The sequence below is a fragment of the Anabrus simplex genome, chromosome 1, assembly GCF_040414725.1.
Source record: "Anabrus simplex isolate iqAnaSimp1 chromosome 1, ASM4041472v1, whole genome shotgun sequence".
Classification (NCBI taxonomy): domain Eukaryota; kingdom Metazoa; phylum Arthropoda; class Insecta; order Orthoptera; family Tettigoniidae; genus Anabrus; species Anabrus simplex.
The window spans coordinates 912,179,958-912,200,172 of record NC_090265.1 but is presented as its reverse complement, the minus strand read 5'-3'; the positions used below and the strand labels follow the sequence as shown (position 1 = coordinate 912,200,172).

Here is a 20,215-nt window from a genome sequence, read left to right as displayed (position 1 = left end):
CCTAGGTAAACAACTGATAGAGAATTTGCCACCTGGGTGACAGCCCTAAATGCAGATCAGTGGTTGTTAATTGAGGATCCTATTTCTTTTCTAAAATGTGTTTTTCAAATTTAACTGTAGAAATATCTGACTTTTTGTAATCCAATTTTTTCCACTACTACTACTGCTAAAATGTTTTCATTCCTCTCCTGAAGGGGGAGGCGGGCCTCTTAGGCAGTGATGCCATCTCTCAGGTCGGGAGATTTGTTACGGTGAAGGAGATACTCGAAGAAGGTAAGGGGATTGGCGGCCGTGGCCTATACTAAGAACTGTCCTGGCATTTGCCTTAGTTCAGGATAATGGAAAACCAAGGAAAACCATTCTCAGGGAGCCGACGGTTGGGGTCAGCCATGAGGTCCAGCCCTGTCCTGTCTCCTGAATGCAGAGGCGTAGAGCCACGGTGGAGCTGTGGCCACTCCTCCTTTGCTTGGTTGGCTGGTCGGAGTGCAGAGCTGTTGGACCACGGACCAGCCGTGGCCACATCTGGGCCGAGATCCACTCTGCATCCACCGACCTCCCAATTTTTGTTATTTAATTTTAAGATGAAATTTCCTGGAAGCCTGTGAATGAAGAGAGCTAGTGAAGTATTAATAAAAGAATCATATATTTGAACCCTATTACTGTCAATGTCAGCTTAAGAAAATAATAAGTATTATTATAACATTGAAAAGAAATCCCTTGAAAAGACATTTCTAAAACAGCAGGTTAGTGGAGTTATCTGAAACATATGCATAAGGAAGCTGCAGAGGAAAGATGGTTTGCCTTTCATTATACAAATTAAAAATAATTATTAGATAGTCAACTTGCTGCCTTAAGTTTAACTGCAGATTATCTGCTGGTCAGTGGCAGCTGGTGGTTTGAAAATGTGGTGGAGCACAATGGATATCAAAGGAGGGTTTGAACATATTTAAAACTTGGAAACTTTATACCTGATGACTTCTACAGAGCCAACTGAAAAGCACTGTATACATTATTCCCTTTGGCTGACATATATACCTACTTCTATTCATAGAGAAAAATGTAAATAGACTCTGGGATGGGTTTAAAGCAATTGCTGAGGAATGTGAAAACAGGTTTGTACCTTTAAAGGTGGTAAGGAGTGGTAAAGACCCACCTTATTATAACAGAGAAATAAAGAGACTACGAAGGAGGTGCAGATTGGAAAGAAATAGAGTTAGAAATGGCTGTGGAAGTAAGGAGAAATTGAAGGAACTTACTAAGAAATTGAATCTAGCAAAGAAGTCTGCTAAGATAACATGATGGCAAGCATAATTGGCAGTCATACAAATTTTAGTGAAAAATGGAAGGGTATGTATAGGTACTTTAAGGCAGAAACAGGTTCCAAGAAGGACATTCCAGGAATCATTAATGAACAAGGGGAGTGTGTATGTGAGGATCTTCAAAAGGTAGTATTCAGTCAGCAGTATCTAAAGATGGTTGGTTTCTAGGATAATGTCCAGATAGAGGAGGTGACTAATGCTAAAGAAGTATTATGTTTGATAACAATGAAATTTACAATAAGATAAAAAAGTTGAAAACTAGAAAAACGGCTGGAATTGATAAGATTTCTTGGGATATACTAAAGACAATGGGTTGGGATATAGTACCATATCTGAATCACCTATTTGATTATTGTTTGCATGAAGGAGATATACCAAATGAATGGAGATTTGCTGTAGTAGCCTTTGTGTATAAAGGAAAGGGTGATAGACGTAAAGCTGAAAATTACAGGCCAGTAAGTTTGACATGCATTGCATGTAAGCTTTGGGAAGGCATTCTTTCTGATTATATTAGGCATGTTTGCAAAATTAATAACTGGTAGAAGGCAGTTTGGGTTTAGGAAAGGTTATTCCACTGAACCTTAACTTGTAGGATTCCAGCAAGATATAGCAGATATATTGGATTCAGGAGGTCAAATGGACTGTATCGCGATTGACATGTCTAAAACATTTGATAGGGTGGATCATGGGAGACTACTGGCAAAAATGAGTGCAATTGGACTAGACAAAAGAGTGCCTGAATGGGTTGGTATATTTCTAGAAAATAGATCTCAGAGAATTAGAGTAGGTGAAGCTTTATCTGACCCTGTAATAATTAAGAGGGGAATTCCTCAAGGCAGTATTATTGGACCTTTATGTTTTCTTATATATATCAATGATATAAGTGAAGAAGTGGAATCAGAGATAAGGTTTTTTGCAGATGATGTTATTCTGTACAGAGTAATAAATAAGTTACAAGATTGTGGGCAACTGCAAAATGCCCTCGATAATGTTGTGAGATGGACAGCAGGCAATGGTATGATGATAAACAGGGTTAAAAGTCACATTGTGAGTTTCATAAATAGGAAAAGTCCTCTCAGTTTTAATTACTGTGTTGATGGGGTGAAAGTTCCTTTTGGGGATCATTGTAAGTATCTAGGTGTTAATATAAGGAAAGATCTTCATTGGGGTAATCACATAAATGGGATTGTAAGTATAGGGTTTAGATCTCTGCACATGGTGATGAGGATGTTTAGGGGTTGTAGTAAGGATGTAAAGGAGAGGGCATATAAGTCTCTGGTAAGACCCCAACTAGAGTATGATTCCAGTGTATGGGGCCCTCACCAGGATTACTTGATTCAAGAACTGGAAAAAATCCAAAGAAAAGCAGCTTGATTTGTTTTGGGTGATTTCCAACAAAAGAGTAGCGTTACAAAAATGTTGCAAAGTTTGGGCTGGGAAGACTTGGGAGAAAGAAGACGAGCTGCCTGACTATGTGGTATGTAATACCAATATAGTTGGTCCGTTATTGGGCATTATAAATTTTCCAGCTCATTCCTGGTTGCCAGCATTTCGCCCCAGTGTGCTATGTTGGACTCATCAGTTGGTAAGTAGCACACCCACCAAGATGCATGGCTAGTGCATACAGTGGAGGCCACTGCGTAGGCTACTTGGAGCCACTGGCAGTGCCAACGCACTATGAGAGACCCCGTTTCACTTTCAAAAACTGATGCCTGCCTGGCCATCAGATGATAAAGATGTTGATTCCCATAGGGAACTTGAAATATTTGTTCCGAATGAGTAAATGTATAATACTAATATGTGGTATGTTTCGAGCTGTCAGCGGAGAGATGGCGTGGAATGACAATAGTAAACAAATAAGTTTGAGTGGTGTCTTTAAAAGTAGGAAAGATCACAATATGAAGATAAAGTTGGAATTCAAGAGGAAATATTCATTTATAGGAAGGTGAGTTAGAGATTGGAATAACCACAGAAGATGTTCAATAAATTTCCAATTTCTTTGAAATCATTTAAGAAAACGCTAGAAAAACAACAGATAGGGAATATGCCACCTGGGCGACTGCCCTAAATGCAGATCAGTATTGATTGATTGATTTTACTTCTGTTGATATTTCCGTACTGTTTTACATTTCTTTGAAGAGATATAAGAATGGCTGAGAGAGGTCGGTGTAAGGACTGTGGGTGTGAGTGGAAACTGCAGAGGATGAGGGAATTGAGGGAGATAATTAGACTTGCAATGGAGGACAGTCTCTCTCAATCAAAGTAAAGGATACGGTCGGTAGGCAAGTGGGAGGAAAAGAAAGGAAAGATGTTGTAGAAGACAAGTGGGCTAATGCCTTAATGTCAAGGAAAACAAGGCCTAAGGGTTTTCTTCGGGCAGTGAGCCCAGGAGAGGTATCAGTGAGGAATTGGTAAGAGTCATTGTAAGTAGATCAGCAGAGGAAAAATGGAAATCAGGGAAGTGTTGCAGAGCAGGGCAAGAGGACTGGTAGTAAAGGGAAACTTAGAGTAGAGGATTGGAAGAGAGAGGTGAATCAGGGTAGTGAGAGGGAGAAAAGGGAGGAGGTAGTCTGTTCTGAAGTGTCAGGGAAGTTAAGGGAGACCCGGAGTGGAGGGTATCTAATGAGGGTGGGGTTGAAGCTCTGGTCATGGGTAACTCAATTGTCAGGCATGTGGGAAAAATATATGGAAGAAAGGGAACCAGGGTATAGTGTTATTCAGGAATTAGGATAAGGCAGGTGTTAAGGGATGTAGAAGGGAGGGAGGACGGTAAGGAGAAGGTGGTACTAACATAGATGGGGATATTTGGGATTTGGTTACAGCAGCAGGGAAGAAATTTAAGGAAGCAAAAATTGTTATCAGTGGGATACTGTGTAGGAGGGATACTGAATGAAGGGTGATTAATGATTTAAATGAGACTGTGGAATGGGTATGTGAGATTTGTAGATCCTAGTAGGTGGGTGGGTAGGAGATTAGAGATCTATGCTCAGATGGCCTTCACTTGAACTGCAATTGTACATACAGTATAAAGTTACAGGCTTTGTTCAGAAGGGAAATGGGTGATGACAGTATAGGAAGCATGAAGTCAAGTAAGGATGACATAAAATTGTTAGTGTTAAACTGTAGAAGTTTATACTATGTATAAATAAAAATGTTTGTGCCAGTGCCACATGCCATAACTATACTTGGCTACACAATCATATATTTTTGTCAACGGTTATTTGTATACAACAGGTAGGACACTTTACAAAACAGAAAAATCTGTGGAGATAATCAACCTGCTCTTACAGATGCCTGTGTTCAGCGGACACCTCTCTGTATGGACAGTTTTCCATGGATCCGATTTTATTTTACATAAGACACATGTTAAATAAACCTCATTTAAGTAGACACTTCAAATTCCAGACAGCAGACATCCCCATTAGTATCGTTCACTTGCCTTAAGTGGACACTTTACATGTTCCAAGACACGTCTTTTATACCGAGCTCTGTTTTCCCTTCTTTTAAAACTATTCTGCAGACATACAGGAATTCCTTTTGAATGTTTGTACTATTTCAAGTCCAAGGAAAAGAGAGAAAGAACTGTACATAGGAATGCTATAGCAACTGTGAAGTTAATTCTTCTATACAGGACTTTTCCCAAACCTTTCATTATGATCATCTTGCTTTCTATTAGTGTACATTCTGAGAATTCCAGTGGCCTGGGAATACTGCCAGTGACTGTTTACTCACAAGTTAACAAGGGATTTTCCAACCTCACTTGTATCATGCTATTCATAAGTCAGAATGTCACTGATAAGGTCAAGGCCAGGTAATTCAGTTAAACTTGAGAAGGAAGAGACTTACATGTGCTAATTACCGAGACAGATACTGTGGTATTTCAATCGCCCAGCAATCACGAGTAAAAGGGACAAGCGTGTTTAGATCTCGAGACAAGAAAAAATGTAATTTCAGAAAGTACGAAAGGGCTTGCAGTTAGAAAGTGCTCTGAAAAACTAAAAAGCAGAAAAACTCAAATGAACAGTTATGAAGAATAAACATGGTAGGAAAACAGGAATCAAAGAGTAAAATGAAAGAGAGAGTCAATTTTCACAGAAATGAATAAGGTGGTAGCCTATATGAGTGATTCAAGTGTTTTTAAGCCCAAAAAAATGTGAGTGGGTGGTGAATGTTACGAGAAAAAGTGCAAGAAATTACAAATAATCGGAAAGTTGAGATTCTAAAACAGATGAAGAATATATGTCATGCTGGATCACGAGTATGGGGATAACATAATGGAACCTTTTAACAGATTTTATTCTCTTTTCAAGAATATTGCAGTAAAGAAAATGTGCTAAATTTACACCCACATCTGAATGACTACCATACTTCCCAAAGCTGTAATGTTTGTAAAGGCTGAAAAATTAGCATATTTATAATACCTCCCAGGCAAATATTTAGTTAGAAATTATTTAGAATAATCAAGATAAAGATGTATGATTATATTTAAGGTAGATGTCATTCAAATATGCAATTAAATTTTACAACCTTGTTTCAACAGACACCTCTAGTAATGAACATTTTTCCATGGAACTAATGGTGTCTGCAGAAGGTTTGACTGTGTATTGAAATAAATTTAACTAAACACATTTGTCAGTGCAGAACTCACCAACGTTGAAGAATGAGACTGGCATGATGAATCCTCCACACTATGAAGTTCCTATTTAATAATATGAACTACCAAATGCACAAATCATTAAACGAACGTTCCATAACAAAATGTGAACTTGGACTAACTGGTAAATACTGCCTGACAATGTGCAATGTTTCATATCTGCTTTGCAGAACTGTCAAAACAATGTGTTTCACAAAAAGTAAGTTTATACAGAATGTATCATAATTAATGGTGCAAACTGAAACAGCTGTAAGTACACAATACTAGAAGCAGAAAAGTCTTAGTAAACATGGATCTGCAAATGAGCCATTTGCAAGATAATTTAGAATTTGTGGTTACCAGCCACCAATGACTTGACTGTGTGAAAACATCATCCTAGTTAGGAAAAGGTACCAGTACAACATTAAGAACAGTAATTAAAGAAAGTAAAGACTAAGTAAGACTGCAAACTATGTAATTCTATTTTTCTTTTCTTTTATAGGCCTATGTATAGAACAAAGTTATATTCACATTGAATGAGCCATGGAAGATTGTTTAAAGAATGGAAAATATAAATTAAAGCTAGACTTACAACAACAATATTCAGAGCAGGTGCTGTTGTTGCAAGTACGAACCCAGACCAATTTTTCCTGTACCAACAATTACTGTACCTATCCTATTTTCCTATAGCAGATCCCATAATGCATACGGTAATTAGTTATGTTTACCAATAGAGGTCTTTGATTAGCAGTCTTCTTTTTATGAAAAAAAATGAAAGTCACCTAAAATGATAAATCAGAACAAAAAATTCCACCAGCTGCCACTGCTTCAAAAAAAAAAAAAGTAAGAATTTACACAGGTAAAGATAATTACTGCTCCAGTCATCAGTAATCATCTCCCATAACAAATCTATCAATAGTTTGAGAGTAACAGTGATGATACTTATAGATGTTTGCTTACTTTTGTAGTAGACTTCTTTTATGTTTTTGATCTTGGCATTGTTACAATTGCAGAGTAATTCAACCATGGTGGTCTCTTCTGGGCCAACTTGCTGCAAAAACCAAAGAATTAATTTAGAGTACTAAAGGTTAAAGTATAATAATTTTTCACTACAAGGAAGATGGATGATGATGATTATGATTAAATCTTCTACAAGTCTCTGATTTGCTCAATGTGAGTGGAATTGTATAAATTCCATATAATTATATATTGTTAGCAGATTTTTGTGAATATCTGTGAAGCAGATTTTTATCCATATTTATTCATGGTTGCATGAGTTTGAATTATAGTCAGCACTCTTTTCAAAGCAACTGTCAACTCTAAGAAAAGTACAGTAGGTGGGCTGTTGTGTCAAACTAGCAGCACATGTGCCTGTTACTCATCATCAGTAAAGCAATTATTAATGGTTAATGGCTTGGGTTCATTCTTCTGATAAGTTTCAGCTCAGATCTAAGGTCCAAAGGCTTTGCAGGATATAATGACTGCTGAAAACTTTGTAGTACAGTAGACTCCTTGCATTCCATGAACTCTTGGTCATTTTCTTTCAATTAAAACCTCTCTCATCTCCTAGACATGGGACTAACATGACCAAATTAAGAACACTATTATTTGAGTAGCAATTTGTACAGAATCTTGGAAGGTGTAGCAATTCAACTGACAAGTCCACTGTTACACTGGGGTGAAACACTAGTTAATTTCATGATTGAAAAGACCTAAAGAGCTTGAATGATTTTTACATTTGAAACTGATGAAATTATGGTTTGTTCTACTCTGTTTATGAGCTGCCTCGCTGCCTCATGAGCTTTCTGCACAACATTGTTCCTATAAGAACAACAACAATACCCTCAGGTATCAATTATAGAGCATAATTGTAATCAAGAGGTTTCCAACTTCTGGGAATGTACCAGGTGGCCCACTTGTCCCTTGCAATCTAGTTTTATGCAACCCGCTGCATTTAGTATGATTCTAAAAAACATCAGTCCCTCTCCCTAATCTGGGATAATATAATGAGATGTGCGGTTACGGGCTAGCAAACAGCAGGAATCATGATCACCACTATTAATTCCTTATGGGTACTCCAAATGAACCCATGAAATGAGCACAAATACGAAAAATACATACATTACAACAGAAAATGCACACTCAGTCCAGGAAGAGATATTGTATAGCTTGAGAATTGCCCGCTGCATGCAAGATTGCATACTTAACATTTTCCACAGACTGATTTGTTTATGTGGCCCCGAAAGGGCTTTTTTGGACAAGGCTAAGAAACATGTGACAGGATTTCAGATTCCTACATCATTCAGTGCAGTACCTCCAATGAAACGGATCGGCATGCCTCAGTAATGAGCTGTCTTAGCTGACCAGGATTGGCTGGCACCTGTGCATACACCAGCCATGTTACATGGCCCCACAGGAAAAATCCAGGAGCATAAGATCACAAGATCTGGCTGGCCAGCAGACAGCCCTGTCCATTTATCAGGATACATCGCATAGATGGTTCTGGATGACTATAGCCGCTTGCAGTGGAGCCCCATCACGTTGAAACCACATCCTGCAGTGGCCAAGAGTGGCAGACATTCCAACAATGGTGGGAGTTCATCATGGAGAAATCACAGATAGCATGTTCCCGTCAGATGGCCCTCAAAGTAATGGGGACCAATGAGATGATCACCCATGATGTCACACCATACATTCACACCTCACTGTACCTGAAAAGCTGCCTGTCGCACCCAATGGGGTTTATCCCCACTCCAGCAGTGAATAATGTGGTGATTAACAGTTCCATTATTGTGGAAACCATGATTCGGTTGCAAAAAAGTCAGGATCAGTGTCCACATGCTGTAGGGTCCACTGATAGAATGCCACCCAGGCTTCAAAATCATGACCATGGAATTTCTGGTATAAGTGCAGATGGCATGGATGAAACCGATCTTAATAACAGACATTCAGCTGATGTTTCTCTCCTGTGCAATGGCCCATTTGCTAGTGTGAGGATTATGCCAGATAGTGTCCAATACAACTTCATTGTGAACAGAAATCACGGGATGATCTCAAACAAGCCATGTCCTTCCCAGGGATGCAGTTGCATGACTACATCTTTCCACACTCCAAAATGTCATGTCAGTCAGTTGTCATCTATCTGGATATTATTCCTGACACAAGCATTGTGCCTGATGTGCATTCTGTCTAGCTTTGTCATAGATGAGTTACATACCCACATACTACTCATCGCTGGAATACATCTTGAGCGAGTGAATAAGCTTTGTGTTGTGTTGTGACCTGCCTTGAAGGAGGGAGTTTTGTGGAGCTACATACCTACCTGCCATCGCATGTTGTTATCGTTCCAATGGGGGCAAACTTTGCCCTACCTGTATCCTACGAAGCTTGGAACATATAAGGTATAGCTAATTGGAATGTTGGTTGCCTGTGTCTGTGCCTCAGAGGGTTATGCAGTCCTGTACTTAACATCTCTTTAATATATACTATATGTACTGAACACAACCTAATAAAAGTTTATTTTGAGTACAATGTGGTCATTTTTATGCTCTCCAGAAACATCTGCACGTGAATCATCGGACATTGATAGGTCTCTTAAGTTCAATCAACTTTCAGTAATTGTAAAATCAAATTGCTAAATGACAGTGCTAAGCGGGTTGCACACAGTTAAGGAGCCATATCTTTAAATAAAGATATTGGGGAAGCTAAATGATTAAAAATGACAGGTTTCTATAGGCAAATCTGCAATTTCAACCAAACCTGGTACACGTATGACTTAATACTATCTGGAGAGAAATACTGTTGAGATGAGGCACCCCTAGGGGTGGAGTGGGGAGGGAGTAACATGAAGAATTAATCGAAAACAATGTATAATAGTGTCGAATCCATAGTTTTTTGGGTCACTGAGATGAATAGTGACACTCTGGATGCTGTTTAAATCTCCATCAACATTTGGGGTGTAAAGGGGTGAAAAGAAAATGTCCAAAATGACCAAGATAATGGATGTATGTGTGTATGTTTCAGCATAGCTCTCAACCAGACTTGGTACACATATAAGTTACTATCTGGAGAAAAATACTGTGGGAGTAAGACACCCCTAGCACCCCTATGGTCAGGGTTTGGGAGGGACTGACATGGAAAAAATCATCAAAAACAACCAATATTAGTATCAAATCCATACTTTTCGGGATGGCTGAGATGAACACGGACACTCTGGATGTCGTTTATGTCTCCATTGGCGGAAAAAAGAGGTGAAAAAGAAAATGTCCAAAATTGACCAAGATTATAGAAGTTCCAGCATAGCTCTCAACCAAACTTGGTACACATATGACTTACTACAGTATCTGGAGAAAAATACTGTGGGGGTAAGATACCTCTAGCACCCGTATGGTCAGGGGTTGGGAGGGAGTGACGAAAAAATCATCTAAAACAATCAATAAAATAAAATTCACAGCCCGTTTCCAGTCATTCGACCGTATCAGAAATTGAATGAATGGAATTAAGCCCCCATCTAGCGGCGAGCATAGGATTTGTGCCGACTGCTGAAGCCTGTCGCACTCCTCTGGGGCAATGATTAATGACTGACAGATGAAATGATATTGGAGAGTGTTGTTGGAATGAAAGGTGACAGGGAAAACCAGAGTACCTGGAGAAAAACCTGTCCCACCTCCGCTTTGTCCAGCACAAATCTCATATGGAGTGACTGGGATTTGAACCACGGAACCCAGCAATGAGAGGCTGGTGCACTGCCACCTGAGCCATGGAGGCTACAGCTAAAACAATCAATGCTAGTGTCGAAACCATACTTTTTGGGGTTGCTGAGATGAATTGAGACACTCTGGATGTCGTTTAAGTCCAAGTCCATCTTCCATTGGCATGGGAGTCAGAGGGTTGAAAGAGAAAATATACAAAATGACCAAGATTAGTGTTGAATCCACAGTTCTTGGGTTCGCTGGGCTAATTGGTGAAAATCCCAATGACAGTTGGAATCGTATACATTGTATCTATAGTGCGATGTGTAAATACATACAATCATCACTTATTTCTATTATTTGTTTTAAAGAATCATTTCTTTCCCAGACAATATGGGCTGCAACTAGGACAAACTTTGATGTGAAACAAAATAATCTAAAACATTAAATTAAACACACAACAATAACTCTAAAACTACAAAATAGTTTGTAAAATATCAATCAATGTCACAATAAAGAAATCACAAAAAACACTTGGTACATAATTAATAGGTAATATAAATCCTAAAAGTAAACAGTCAAAAACATGCCCAGGATGCGCAGGGAGTAATTTCATATCAAGATATATCGTTTGACCTATTTACAATGGATGCTGTGGAGTAGTATGCGTCCTCTAGTATTTGTTAAAATACTTTTTGTTTATGAGAAAATTTGACCTTCTTTAGCATACCCAACTGCTTGTATAATGTTGAAAATTTATGAGAAGCAAACAGACAAACATTTACTATCTTAAAATTTAAAAATGACAGTCATCCTGAAGTGTTATGAATTACACACACCTGGATAGCAATGTGAATTTGCTCAGCCAGGAATTCTATTGGGCTCTGTAGAAGCATGAGAGAAAGATCACGGAAGTTTCCTCCAAGGTGGTCAAATACATCCACTTCTAGAGCCTGAAACACAAGAAACAGTTAAATAATTTATGATATTCCAATCTGATTCGAGAGATTTGTTTAAGTTAGACTAGCTGGACCTCACAAACAAGATCATGAAGGACCAAAGGAAAGGTAGCAGCAATGATGGTTACTTGCCATCAATTATAACGAAGAATCTAGGTAACAGAGAATAGTGTTGAAACTAAATACATTGACTTGTGTTTCCTAAAAGCAGGAAAATGGTCGGGAAATGCCACTGTACATCTTTGATGCAGCAGAATTGTAAATACCTGCTACGAACCCTCCCTGGTCCACTTGGACCAGCTCCTGAGAAGCAGTCAAGTATGGTACTAAATACAATATTAGTACATCATAATTTTCAGCAAAAATCAACTACTATATGTATTATTAATTAAGTGCAACACAGCTTTCCATAAAGTCATTCTTGGAATTCAATGAAAATCCACAACCTGTTTCCAGTCGTTCGACCGGGTCAGGGATGGAATGAATGAAGCCCCCATCTAGCGGCAAGGTTAGGAATTGTGCCAGCTGCCAAATCCTATCACACTCCTCTGGGGCAATGATTAATGAATCACAGATGAAATGAAATGTTATTGGAGAGTGTTGCTGAAATGAAATATGACAGGGAAAACCGGAGTACCCAGAAAAAAACCTGTCCCGCCTCCACTTTGTCTTGGAATTCATTGGGGAGAAATTTGAAAAATTAAGGTGCCTGAGGAGAAAAATGACAGAGTATTTGAATGAAATAGGTACAGACATGCAATTAGCATAGGACAAAAAAATGTATGTCCAAGATTTTAATAACGTAATTTGGGAAAAAACTAGAGAAGATGGAATTATGGTACCTACTAATAAGAAAACATGAAACTGGCACAAGCAGACAATTCCAAGTACTCTGGATGCAAATTCTTCTAGGATAGCAGAGGAAAATTGAATCAAAGTGTAGCAAAACTAACATAGTTAGTTTTCTGTTTTGTAATATGATTTTGTCTTTGCTATATGGGAGTGAAAGCAGGCTGGATATGTTGTTTATAAGCTGCTACATCCACTGCCATCAATGGTGACATCACCCAGTATTTAGAGAGATAATATGTTCATGGGAACACATTCTACCCAATTTTTCTTTTTATAATGACTAGCCATGTCTTATCTATCCTCCCATAAGACAGACCTATTTCAAAAAAATTAGTCTCGCACTGTGCAAGAACTCATCAATAATAATTCATAATGAAAGATTTCTTCGTAACTCTAGTTATGATTTTTATAGATAAAGAAAGGATGCTTAGTAATCCATCTTGGCAAAGCTCAGTTGAAAAATCACATTTCTTTAGTACTCACAATATTCTAATTTGACAATGAACTTGACGAACAAAGTATATTTGCTTGCTTGTTTGATGATGCTTGTTGTCTTAAGGGGCCTAACATCGAAGGTCATTGGTCCCAAAGTATATTTAACATAGTACATTGAGCCATAAGTTAATGGACAATTTAACTTGATAACAACTAGTTTACATGAAATGCATTAATTACATTTATTTATTTATTTATTTATTTATTTATTTATTTATTTATTTATTTATTTATTTATTTATTTATTTATTTATTTATTTATTTATTTATTTATTTAACTAGTAATCTAATATATCCTGAATATCCATAAAATACAAAGTCGTTTATTAGAGGAGGAAAACTTCATCCAGCTCTTTACCAGATGGTAGTGTCTCGAGAATGGATGTGACATTACCACGCATTAGAGCTATGCTGATGCGCTGGATAAAAAAAAGCAGTTGATCGCATATCGCTGGAAATCCGATCAATCCGTTGGCCAACCTCTTTGATAAAATTGAGGTCATCATTACCCCACGTACCACTCGATTCAATGGCTACTGGTACGAAGAAGAATTTGTCCATTATATTATATTATATTATATTATATTATATTATATTATATTATATTATATTATATTATATTATATTATATTATATTATATTATATTATATTATATTATATTATATTATGTTATATTATATTATATTATGAAAATGAAAACCTACAACCTGTCACTGACTGGGTCAGGGATGTAATGAATGAAGCAGATATAGACTGTTAGTACAATGGGGTTGCCACTCCCAAAGTGATTTATTAATGAATGATAGATGCTATGAAATGAGAATGGAGAGTGTTGCTGGAATGAAATCGCATATCGCTGGAAATCCGATCAATCCGTTGGCCAACCTCTTTGATAAAATTGAGGTCATCATTACCCCACGTACCACTCGATTCAATGGCTACTGGTACGGAGAAGAATTTGTCCATTATATTATATTATATTATATTATATTATATTATATTATATTATATTATATTATATTATATTATATTATATTATATTATATTATATTATATTATATTATATTATGAAAATGAAAACCTACAACCTGTCACTGACTGGGTCAGGGATGTAATGAATGAAGCAGATATAGACTGTTAGTACAATGGGGTTGCCACTCCCAAAGTGATTTATTAATGAATGATAGATGCTATGAAATGAGAATGGAGAGTGTTGCTGGAATGAAAGATGACAGGGAAAACCGGAATATCCGGAGAAAAACCTGCCCTGCCTCCACTTTGTCTAGCACAAATCTCACATGGAGTGACCGGGATTTGAACCACGGTATCCAGCGGTGAGAGGCTGACACACTGCCGTCTGAGCCACGGAGGCTATTAAATTATATTATATTATATTATATTATATTATATTATATTATATTATATTATATTATATTATATTATATTATATTATATTATATTATATTATATTATATTATATTAGTTGATACATGGCATGCACTGCTACACCTCAATAAAAAAGGTGTTTTTAATTAATTTTACTTTATACAATTTTTATTAAAATTTTTCTTCATTACTTTTGGTGTTTTGTTATTTATATTTTTCTTATTACATTTACTTGTAATTTTGCTTACAAAACAAAGAAATAATTATTGGAAATATGTTCTATTTTTTAGATTTCTATGTCTATTAATTTGATCAAACTATTAAATGCTTACATAAATGGTGATTTATTTGCATGATGCATGATGTTCACTGTAATGTGAGTGGATACATTGTTTTTACATCTGGTGCAAAAATGAACAGATTCCTCGGCAATGAGTTGCCTAGTTACATGAAAATACATCTCGAACATGGCATGTTGAATTGACTTTCCAAATAACAAGCAATGAGTTGCCTAGTTACATGAATCTCCTAGAAAGGTACTTCATAAAACATGGCAGCATGTTCCCACAGCATTTCTCACTGGATTATCATGATACACAGTCAGTCGCTGTCACCTAGCGACAATCTATCCATCAAGGCCAATCCAAATCTTGGTGCGGCTTTGTAATTAAATGAATTAGGCTATATAAAATAAATATATTTCCGTTGGCGTTTCAAGAAATGCAATATTTTTCCTGTCCTATTATGGTATCTAATGGGATCTGCAGTTCCTCTAGGTCTGATTTTACTGAGGTGATCCACTTGGTTTTGGAAGCCCTTTCCCTATTTGTCACTGTGAGGATTCTGTTGGTGAGCCTGCAGCATTTCAGGCAGCTCATGTGCCTGTAGAAAGTCAGTTGCCTTTTCCTCGTACATGTGACTATGTCTTCCTGATGTTTGTAGAGCTTGTTGTTGTGCGTGATCCTGTCGGTGCCATCCTCCTCTCTTATGTGGCCTAGTATCCTCCTCAAGATCTTCCTCTCATTAAGTTTTAGTTTTCTGAGTGGGCCCTTTCGATTCATCAACAGGCACTCAGAGGCGTAGAGTACAGAGAGTCTTTTATTTTTTAATTTCTTTATTTTTTATTTGTTTGTGGTGTCGACCTCTAGAGATCTTTTGCCATTACTTGCACCATGTGATATTAACCTGCGTGTAATTGGAATTGCAGAAGCGTAGAGTATTGAATGTGAGGAAAGGAACATTAAGGATGACACAAACACCCAGTCCCCAGGCCAGGGATATTAATCATTTACAATTAAAAACCCCTGACCCAGCTGGGAATCGAACGCGGGGCCACCGGGTGACAGGCAGATGTGTTGATCCCTACACCACAAAGCCGGACTACAGAGGGTCTTAATACAGAGTTGTAGTGCTTCAACTTTAGATTCTTGGAGAGGTACTTGGAGGTGTAGATGCTTTTACAAGAATGATAGGCCCTCTCTAACTTGGTGCACCTGATGTCTCACTTGTTGCTGAGATCCATTCTCCTAAATACTTAACTGCAGGAATTTCACTTACGGTGTTGTTTCCTAGTGGCATTGTAGAAGGAGCCTGATTTAAATTAGTGATAAACCCCATCTTTTGTAGATGAACCTTCAAGCTGGTTTTTGCTGCAATACTGTAGAGGCACTGTAGTTGGTGACTAGCCTCTTCCATGCTGTTGGCTAGTAGAGTGAGATCATCAGCAAAGGCTAGACAGGGTACACTGAGTTTGTCTTTCTTGTACCCAAGCTTCAGTCCTGCTTCTGATGACAATGTGGCAGTCCATTCCCTGAAGATCTTCTCTAGTACACAGTTGAAGAGGATGCAAGGATGCAAGAGAGGCCATCTGCCTGTCTGACTCCTGTCTGGATGAGAAAGCTCTCAGAGAGCTCACCCCTGAACTTGACTTTGGAGGTGGCGTTCATCAAGATAGCTTGGACCAGTCTGGTGGTCTTCTCATCTAGACCTAGCTCCTGCAGGGTAGATGCTATGTCTATCCACCAAATCATATGCCTTTTGGAAATCCACCATAATGGATACCCAGGGGTATCCTGCTCCTATATGTGAGGATTGTCTTGAGGTTTTGTATCTGCTCTGTGCAGGACCTACTGATGCAGAAACCAGCCTGGTATTCACCTAGTTGGGAGTCCAGTTGTTTAGTGACTCTTGTTAGCAGGGCTGTAGAGAAGATCTTGTAGGTTACAAGCAACAGGGAGATGCCTCTGTAGTTGTTTAGGTCGGTCTTACTTCCCTTCTTGCGTAGCAGATGAGTCACGGCTGAGGTCCATCCCTTTGGCAAGACCTCTGTTGTCCATATGTCTTGGATGATCTGGGCGATACTCTGCAGGGACTGTTCATCTACATCAGGGCCTCTCAGGGTGCATGTATTGTACAGGTGCAAAAGGCAACTTTGCTTGGTTGGCCAGAGTGCAGACATCCACTCCTCACTTTGGAGCAATAGTGCTGTCTCTCTCTTTCTCCATGCCTGTCTCCCTCTTCCTCATTTGCTTTGTAGCACTCCAAATCTGAGCCGAGCTTAGCCGAGTAGCCCAGCGATGAAGGGTTGGTCCGAGCCGAGTGGAACCGATGCACTGCGCACAGGAACTCTGTGCCTCAGTTTGTACGCGTGAGATTTTGGGGGTTTGAGAGGCCCTGATCTACATGCTTCCACATCTCTGCAACTATACCTTCTTCACCTGGGGCCTTGTTGTTCTTGAGGCCTTTAATTATCTTCTCTATTTCTTCTCTGTTGGGTGGTACAGAGTCCTCGTTCCTGACAGTGGGCTCGGTGAAGATCAGTCACTCTTTAGGTTCTTCTGCATTGAGGAGTTTCTGGAAGTACTCTGCAAAGGTGTTGGTGCAGTCTCTATTGTTCATTTGGAGTTTCCCATCTGGCCTTCGGAGATGTAGGGTGGGGGCCATGTATGAGGTAGACTGTTTCTTGAATCCCTTGTAGAGATCTCTTGAATTGTTTCTCTTGAAGTCTTCTTCTGCCTGTTGTATTTGAGACCTGTTGTAATTCCTCTTAGTTTTACGGATGATGCTCACTATTGTTTTTCTTTGCGCAATGAAAGCATTATGTTTGGGTTCATCCTTGTGCTGGTCCACTTCATCCAGGCTCTGCACCTTTCCTCTACAGCCTGATCGCACTCTGTGGTCCACCAGGGGTGCTTGCCTTTGTTGGATGAAGCAGGGATGGTTTCTTGAATGGCATTCAGTAGAGCCTTTTGTACAGTAGGCCACCTTGTTTCTGTGCATTCTTCTCAAGGGTGTCTGGAAGTCACAATCCTCCTCTCTCAACCATTGCGTGTTGAACCTAGGTATCCTCAAGACCTTTTGGGTTTCGGGTGCTCTCCTCAAGGGTTGTAGGTTGGTCTTTACTAGGGAGAGATAGTGGTCAGAGTCGAGGTTGGCTCCTTTCAAGACCTTGACGTTCTGTACTTCCCTGTGGCATCTCCTGTCAATAGCCACATGGTCTAACTGAAATTCACCCAGCATGTGATTTGGACTCTTCCAGGTCATGGCCTTCTTAGGCAATTGCTTGAATGTGGTTGATTTTAGGACAAGTTTGTATTTGACACAAAGGTCTCTGAGTCACTCGCCATTTCTGTTGGTCCTTTTGTGGGCTGGGTAACTGCCTACTATCTTGTGGTATTTCTTCTCCTTACAGACTTGTGCGTTGAAGTCGCCCATGAGTATGGTGGTGTGGCAGTTTGGCATCTTGTCTAGGGTCTCTTCAAGTTGTTTATTTTTAATGTTTGTGAATCTGTGAATGTCCATGTGACATCACCTAGATTGAAAATAATGCTTCAGACCTCCACACAGAACAAAACAAAGGCAATCTAAAGATCACTGCTTATTGTTAATGCGTTTTGAACATCTGAATCTATTACAAACACCAGCTCACCACTCAAAAGCCTTGAGACTTTTCAGTAATAATGGTGCACACAGAACAAAACAAAGGCAATCTAAAGATCACTGCTTATTGTTAATGCGTTTTGAACATCTGAATCTATTACAAACACCAGCTCACCACTCAAAAGCCTTGAGACTTTTCAGTAATAATGGTGATGAATAAATTTTACCTTTACGACCCTCTCCAAGAAGGCTAGATCTGGCAAGATACCACTCACAATGACAATACTAGGTATGACACTTCGGCAACATTATGATTAGGTATTTTGTGTAGTCTGAACTTTCGTTGTTAGTTGGCATGGCATTTTATGAGTTTCTGTATTCTTTTAGTGAATTCTTATTGCTGTGAAGGAGACATGCCTTATTTTGTAACGAGTTGTATATCGGGTTACCAGGAACAATAATGAGGCAAGACATTTCTTTATACCACAAAAAAAGACATGATTTTGTAGTAGACAAATACTATTCAGTGGAAGGACAGAAATCTCACTGAAAAGTTCTGTGTGTTTGACGTTCATTTTCATGGCAAGTACCGTACATTATTAAGGCTGAAAAATTGTTAATAATGTCAAAGAGACAGAACTTACGTGACTGAGTTGGCTTGTTTGTTAAAAAGGATGGTGTGATGTTCAATCTTTTTGACCTTAAGTAAAAGCGCGGAAAGATCATTGTACCGTCTGGCAGACATATGATACCAGTTATGTGACTATTGCTCATGAGCCATGTTAATCAATATTTTGTGATTATTATGGTTTAGTATCAGTGGTGGCCAGTCAAATCATACTACCAGTCTCCAGCATGTAGCTTGGAACTATAAGAAATTATTTATATTCAGTACAATTATCTTGGTACCTTTTCTTTGTTTGAGTACAGTATAAACTTGTGTTTTGTCAATATCAAATGAAATCTGTCAAACACCTAGCTCTGTTCTCCTGGGAAACTTGCTCGTGCTCATGTGAAATGAGCTCTGGCCTATAGCCTGAAGGAAGCAATACGCAGGTGCAGCCTAGCTTGCAACACATCCCGTAGCCAGTGGAGCATACCATAAACCGGGATCAACTTTCACTGTTCCTGTCTATAGTTATTTTCCCTCCTGCAAGGGGGTAGCATTGCCCAATGCTTCCTGCTACCCTGATGTTGAACGTGGTAAGTGATTCTGCCACTAGAGTAGCATTGCGTGGGCTGAAAGGTAAAACATAAGTGGGGCAATCTATCGCAAACATGATGTTGTTATTAAGGTAACCAACCAATGCCTATTAAAATATCCATCTTCCTTTTGTTTCAAAAATAAGGAATTTGTAGGTGAGTCAAAGAATCTTGGACTGACCTTAAATGTTATCCCGCATGAGAATGTAATTTATCAATGGCGTAGTTCTAATACCTCGTATCTGACAATGCTGTTCTTATTTTTATTATTTCCCTCCCAGCCACATATGGATATGCAGTACATTACAACAATTTTCATTGTGTTCAATTTCCTATGCTGATCTGTAAAGGGAAATGAAACTTATCGTACCGTACTGTAGGAATGTTGTTTGTATGAATTATTTATGCACTCCTACAGAATAATGTATTTACGGTTCATTTTCCTTTACATATCAGCATAGGAAAATTAACACAACAAAAATTGTTCTGATGGACTGCATATCCATTTGTGGCTGGCTGGGAGGCGTGACAAGTCTTAAGGGAAATAATGGATAGGAACAGCATTGTCAGATATGTGGTATTAAAACTAGGCTGTTGTTATGCTGGTCATAGAGGAGGTCTCAAATGATTCAGTTGGCAGCGCTTTCAGTTGCTTTGTGCGATTTTTTATCTCGCGGTTATATTGCTGGTGTGTGTTTTCCTATCAATGTGTTAGTGATAAAGTTAATACGGAGATTTATCCAATGACTTATCCACTGCAGTATACATAAAGTGAAATTAAACTTATGTTCTTAATG

At 38.6% G+C, this 20,215-nt stretch overlaps 1 protein-coding gene across 1 annotated transcript in view; it reads right to left on the bottom strand.

Annotated features, from left to right (window-relative positions):
- Positions 1–20,215, bottom strand: part of LOC136874719 (annexin-B12) — a 118,312-nt gene that overhangs the window by 23,868 nt on the left and 74,229 nt on the right. Inside the window, exons 3-4 of the mRNA XM_067148382.2 lie at positions 11,483–11,596; positions 6,913–7,003 (exon numbers count right to left, since the gene is read on the bottom strand). Of these exons, the coding sequence (XP_067004483.2) occupies positions 6,913–7,003; positions 11,483–11,596 (205 nt within the window). The remainder of the gene's footprint in view (positions 1–6,912; positions 7,004–11,482; positions 11,597–20,215) is intronic.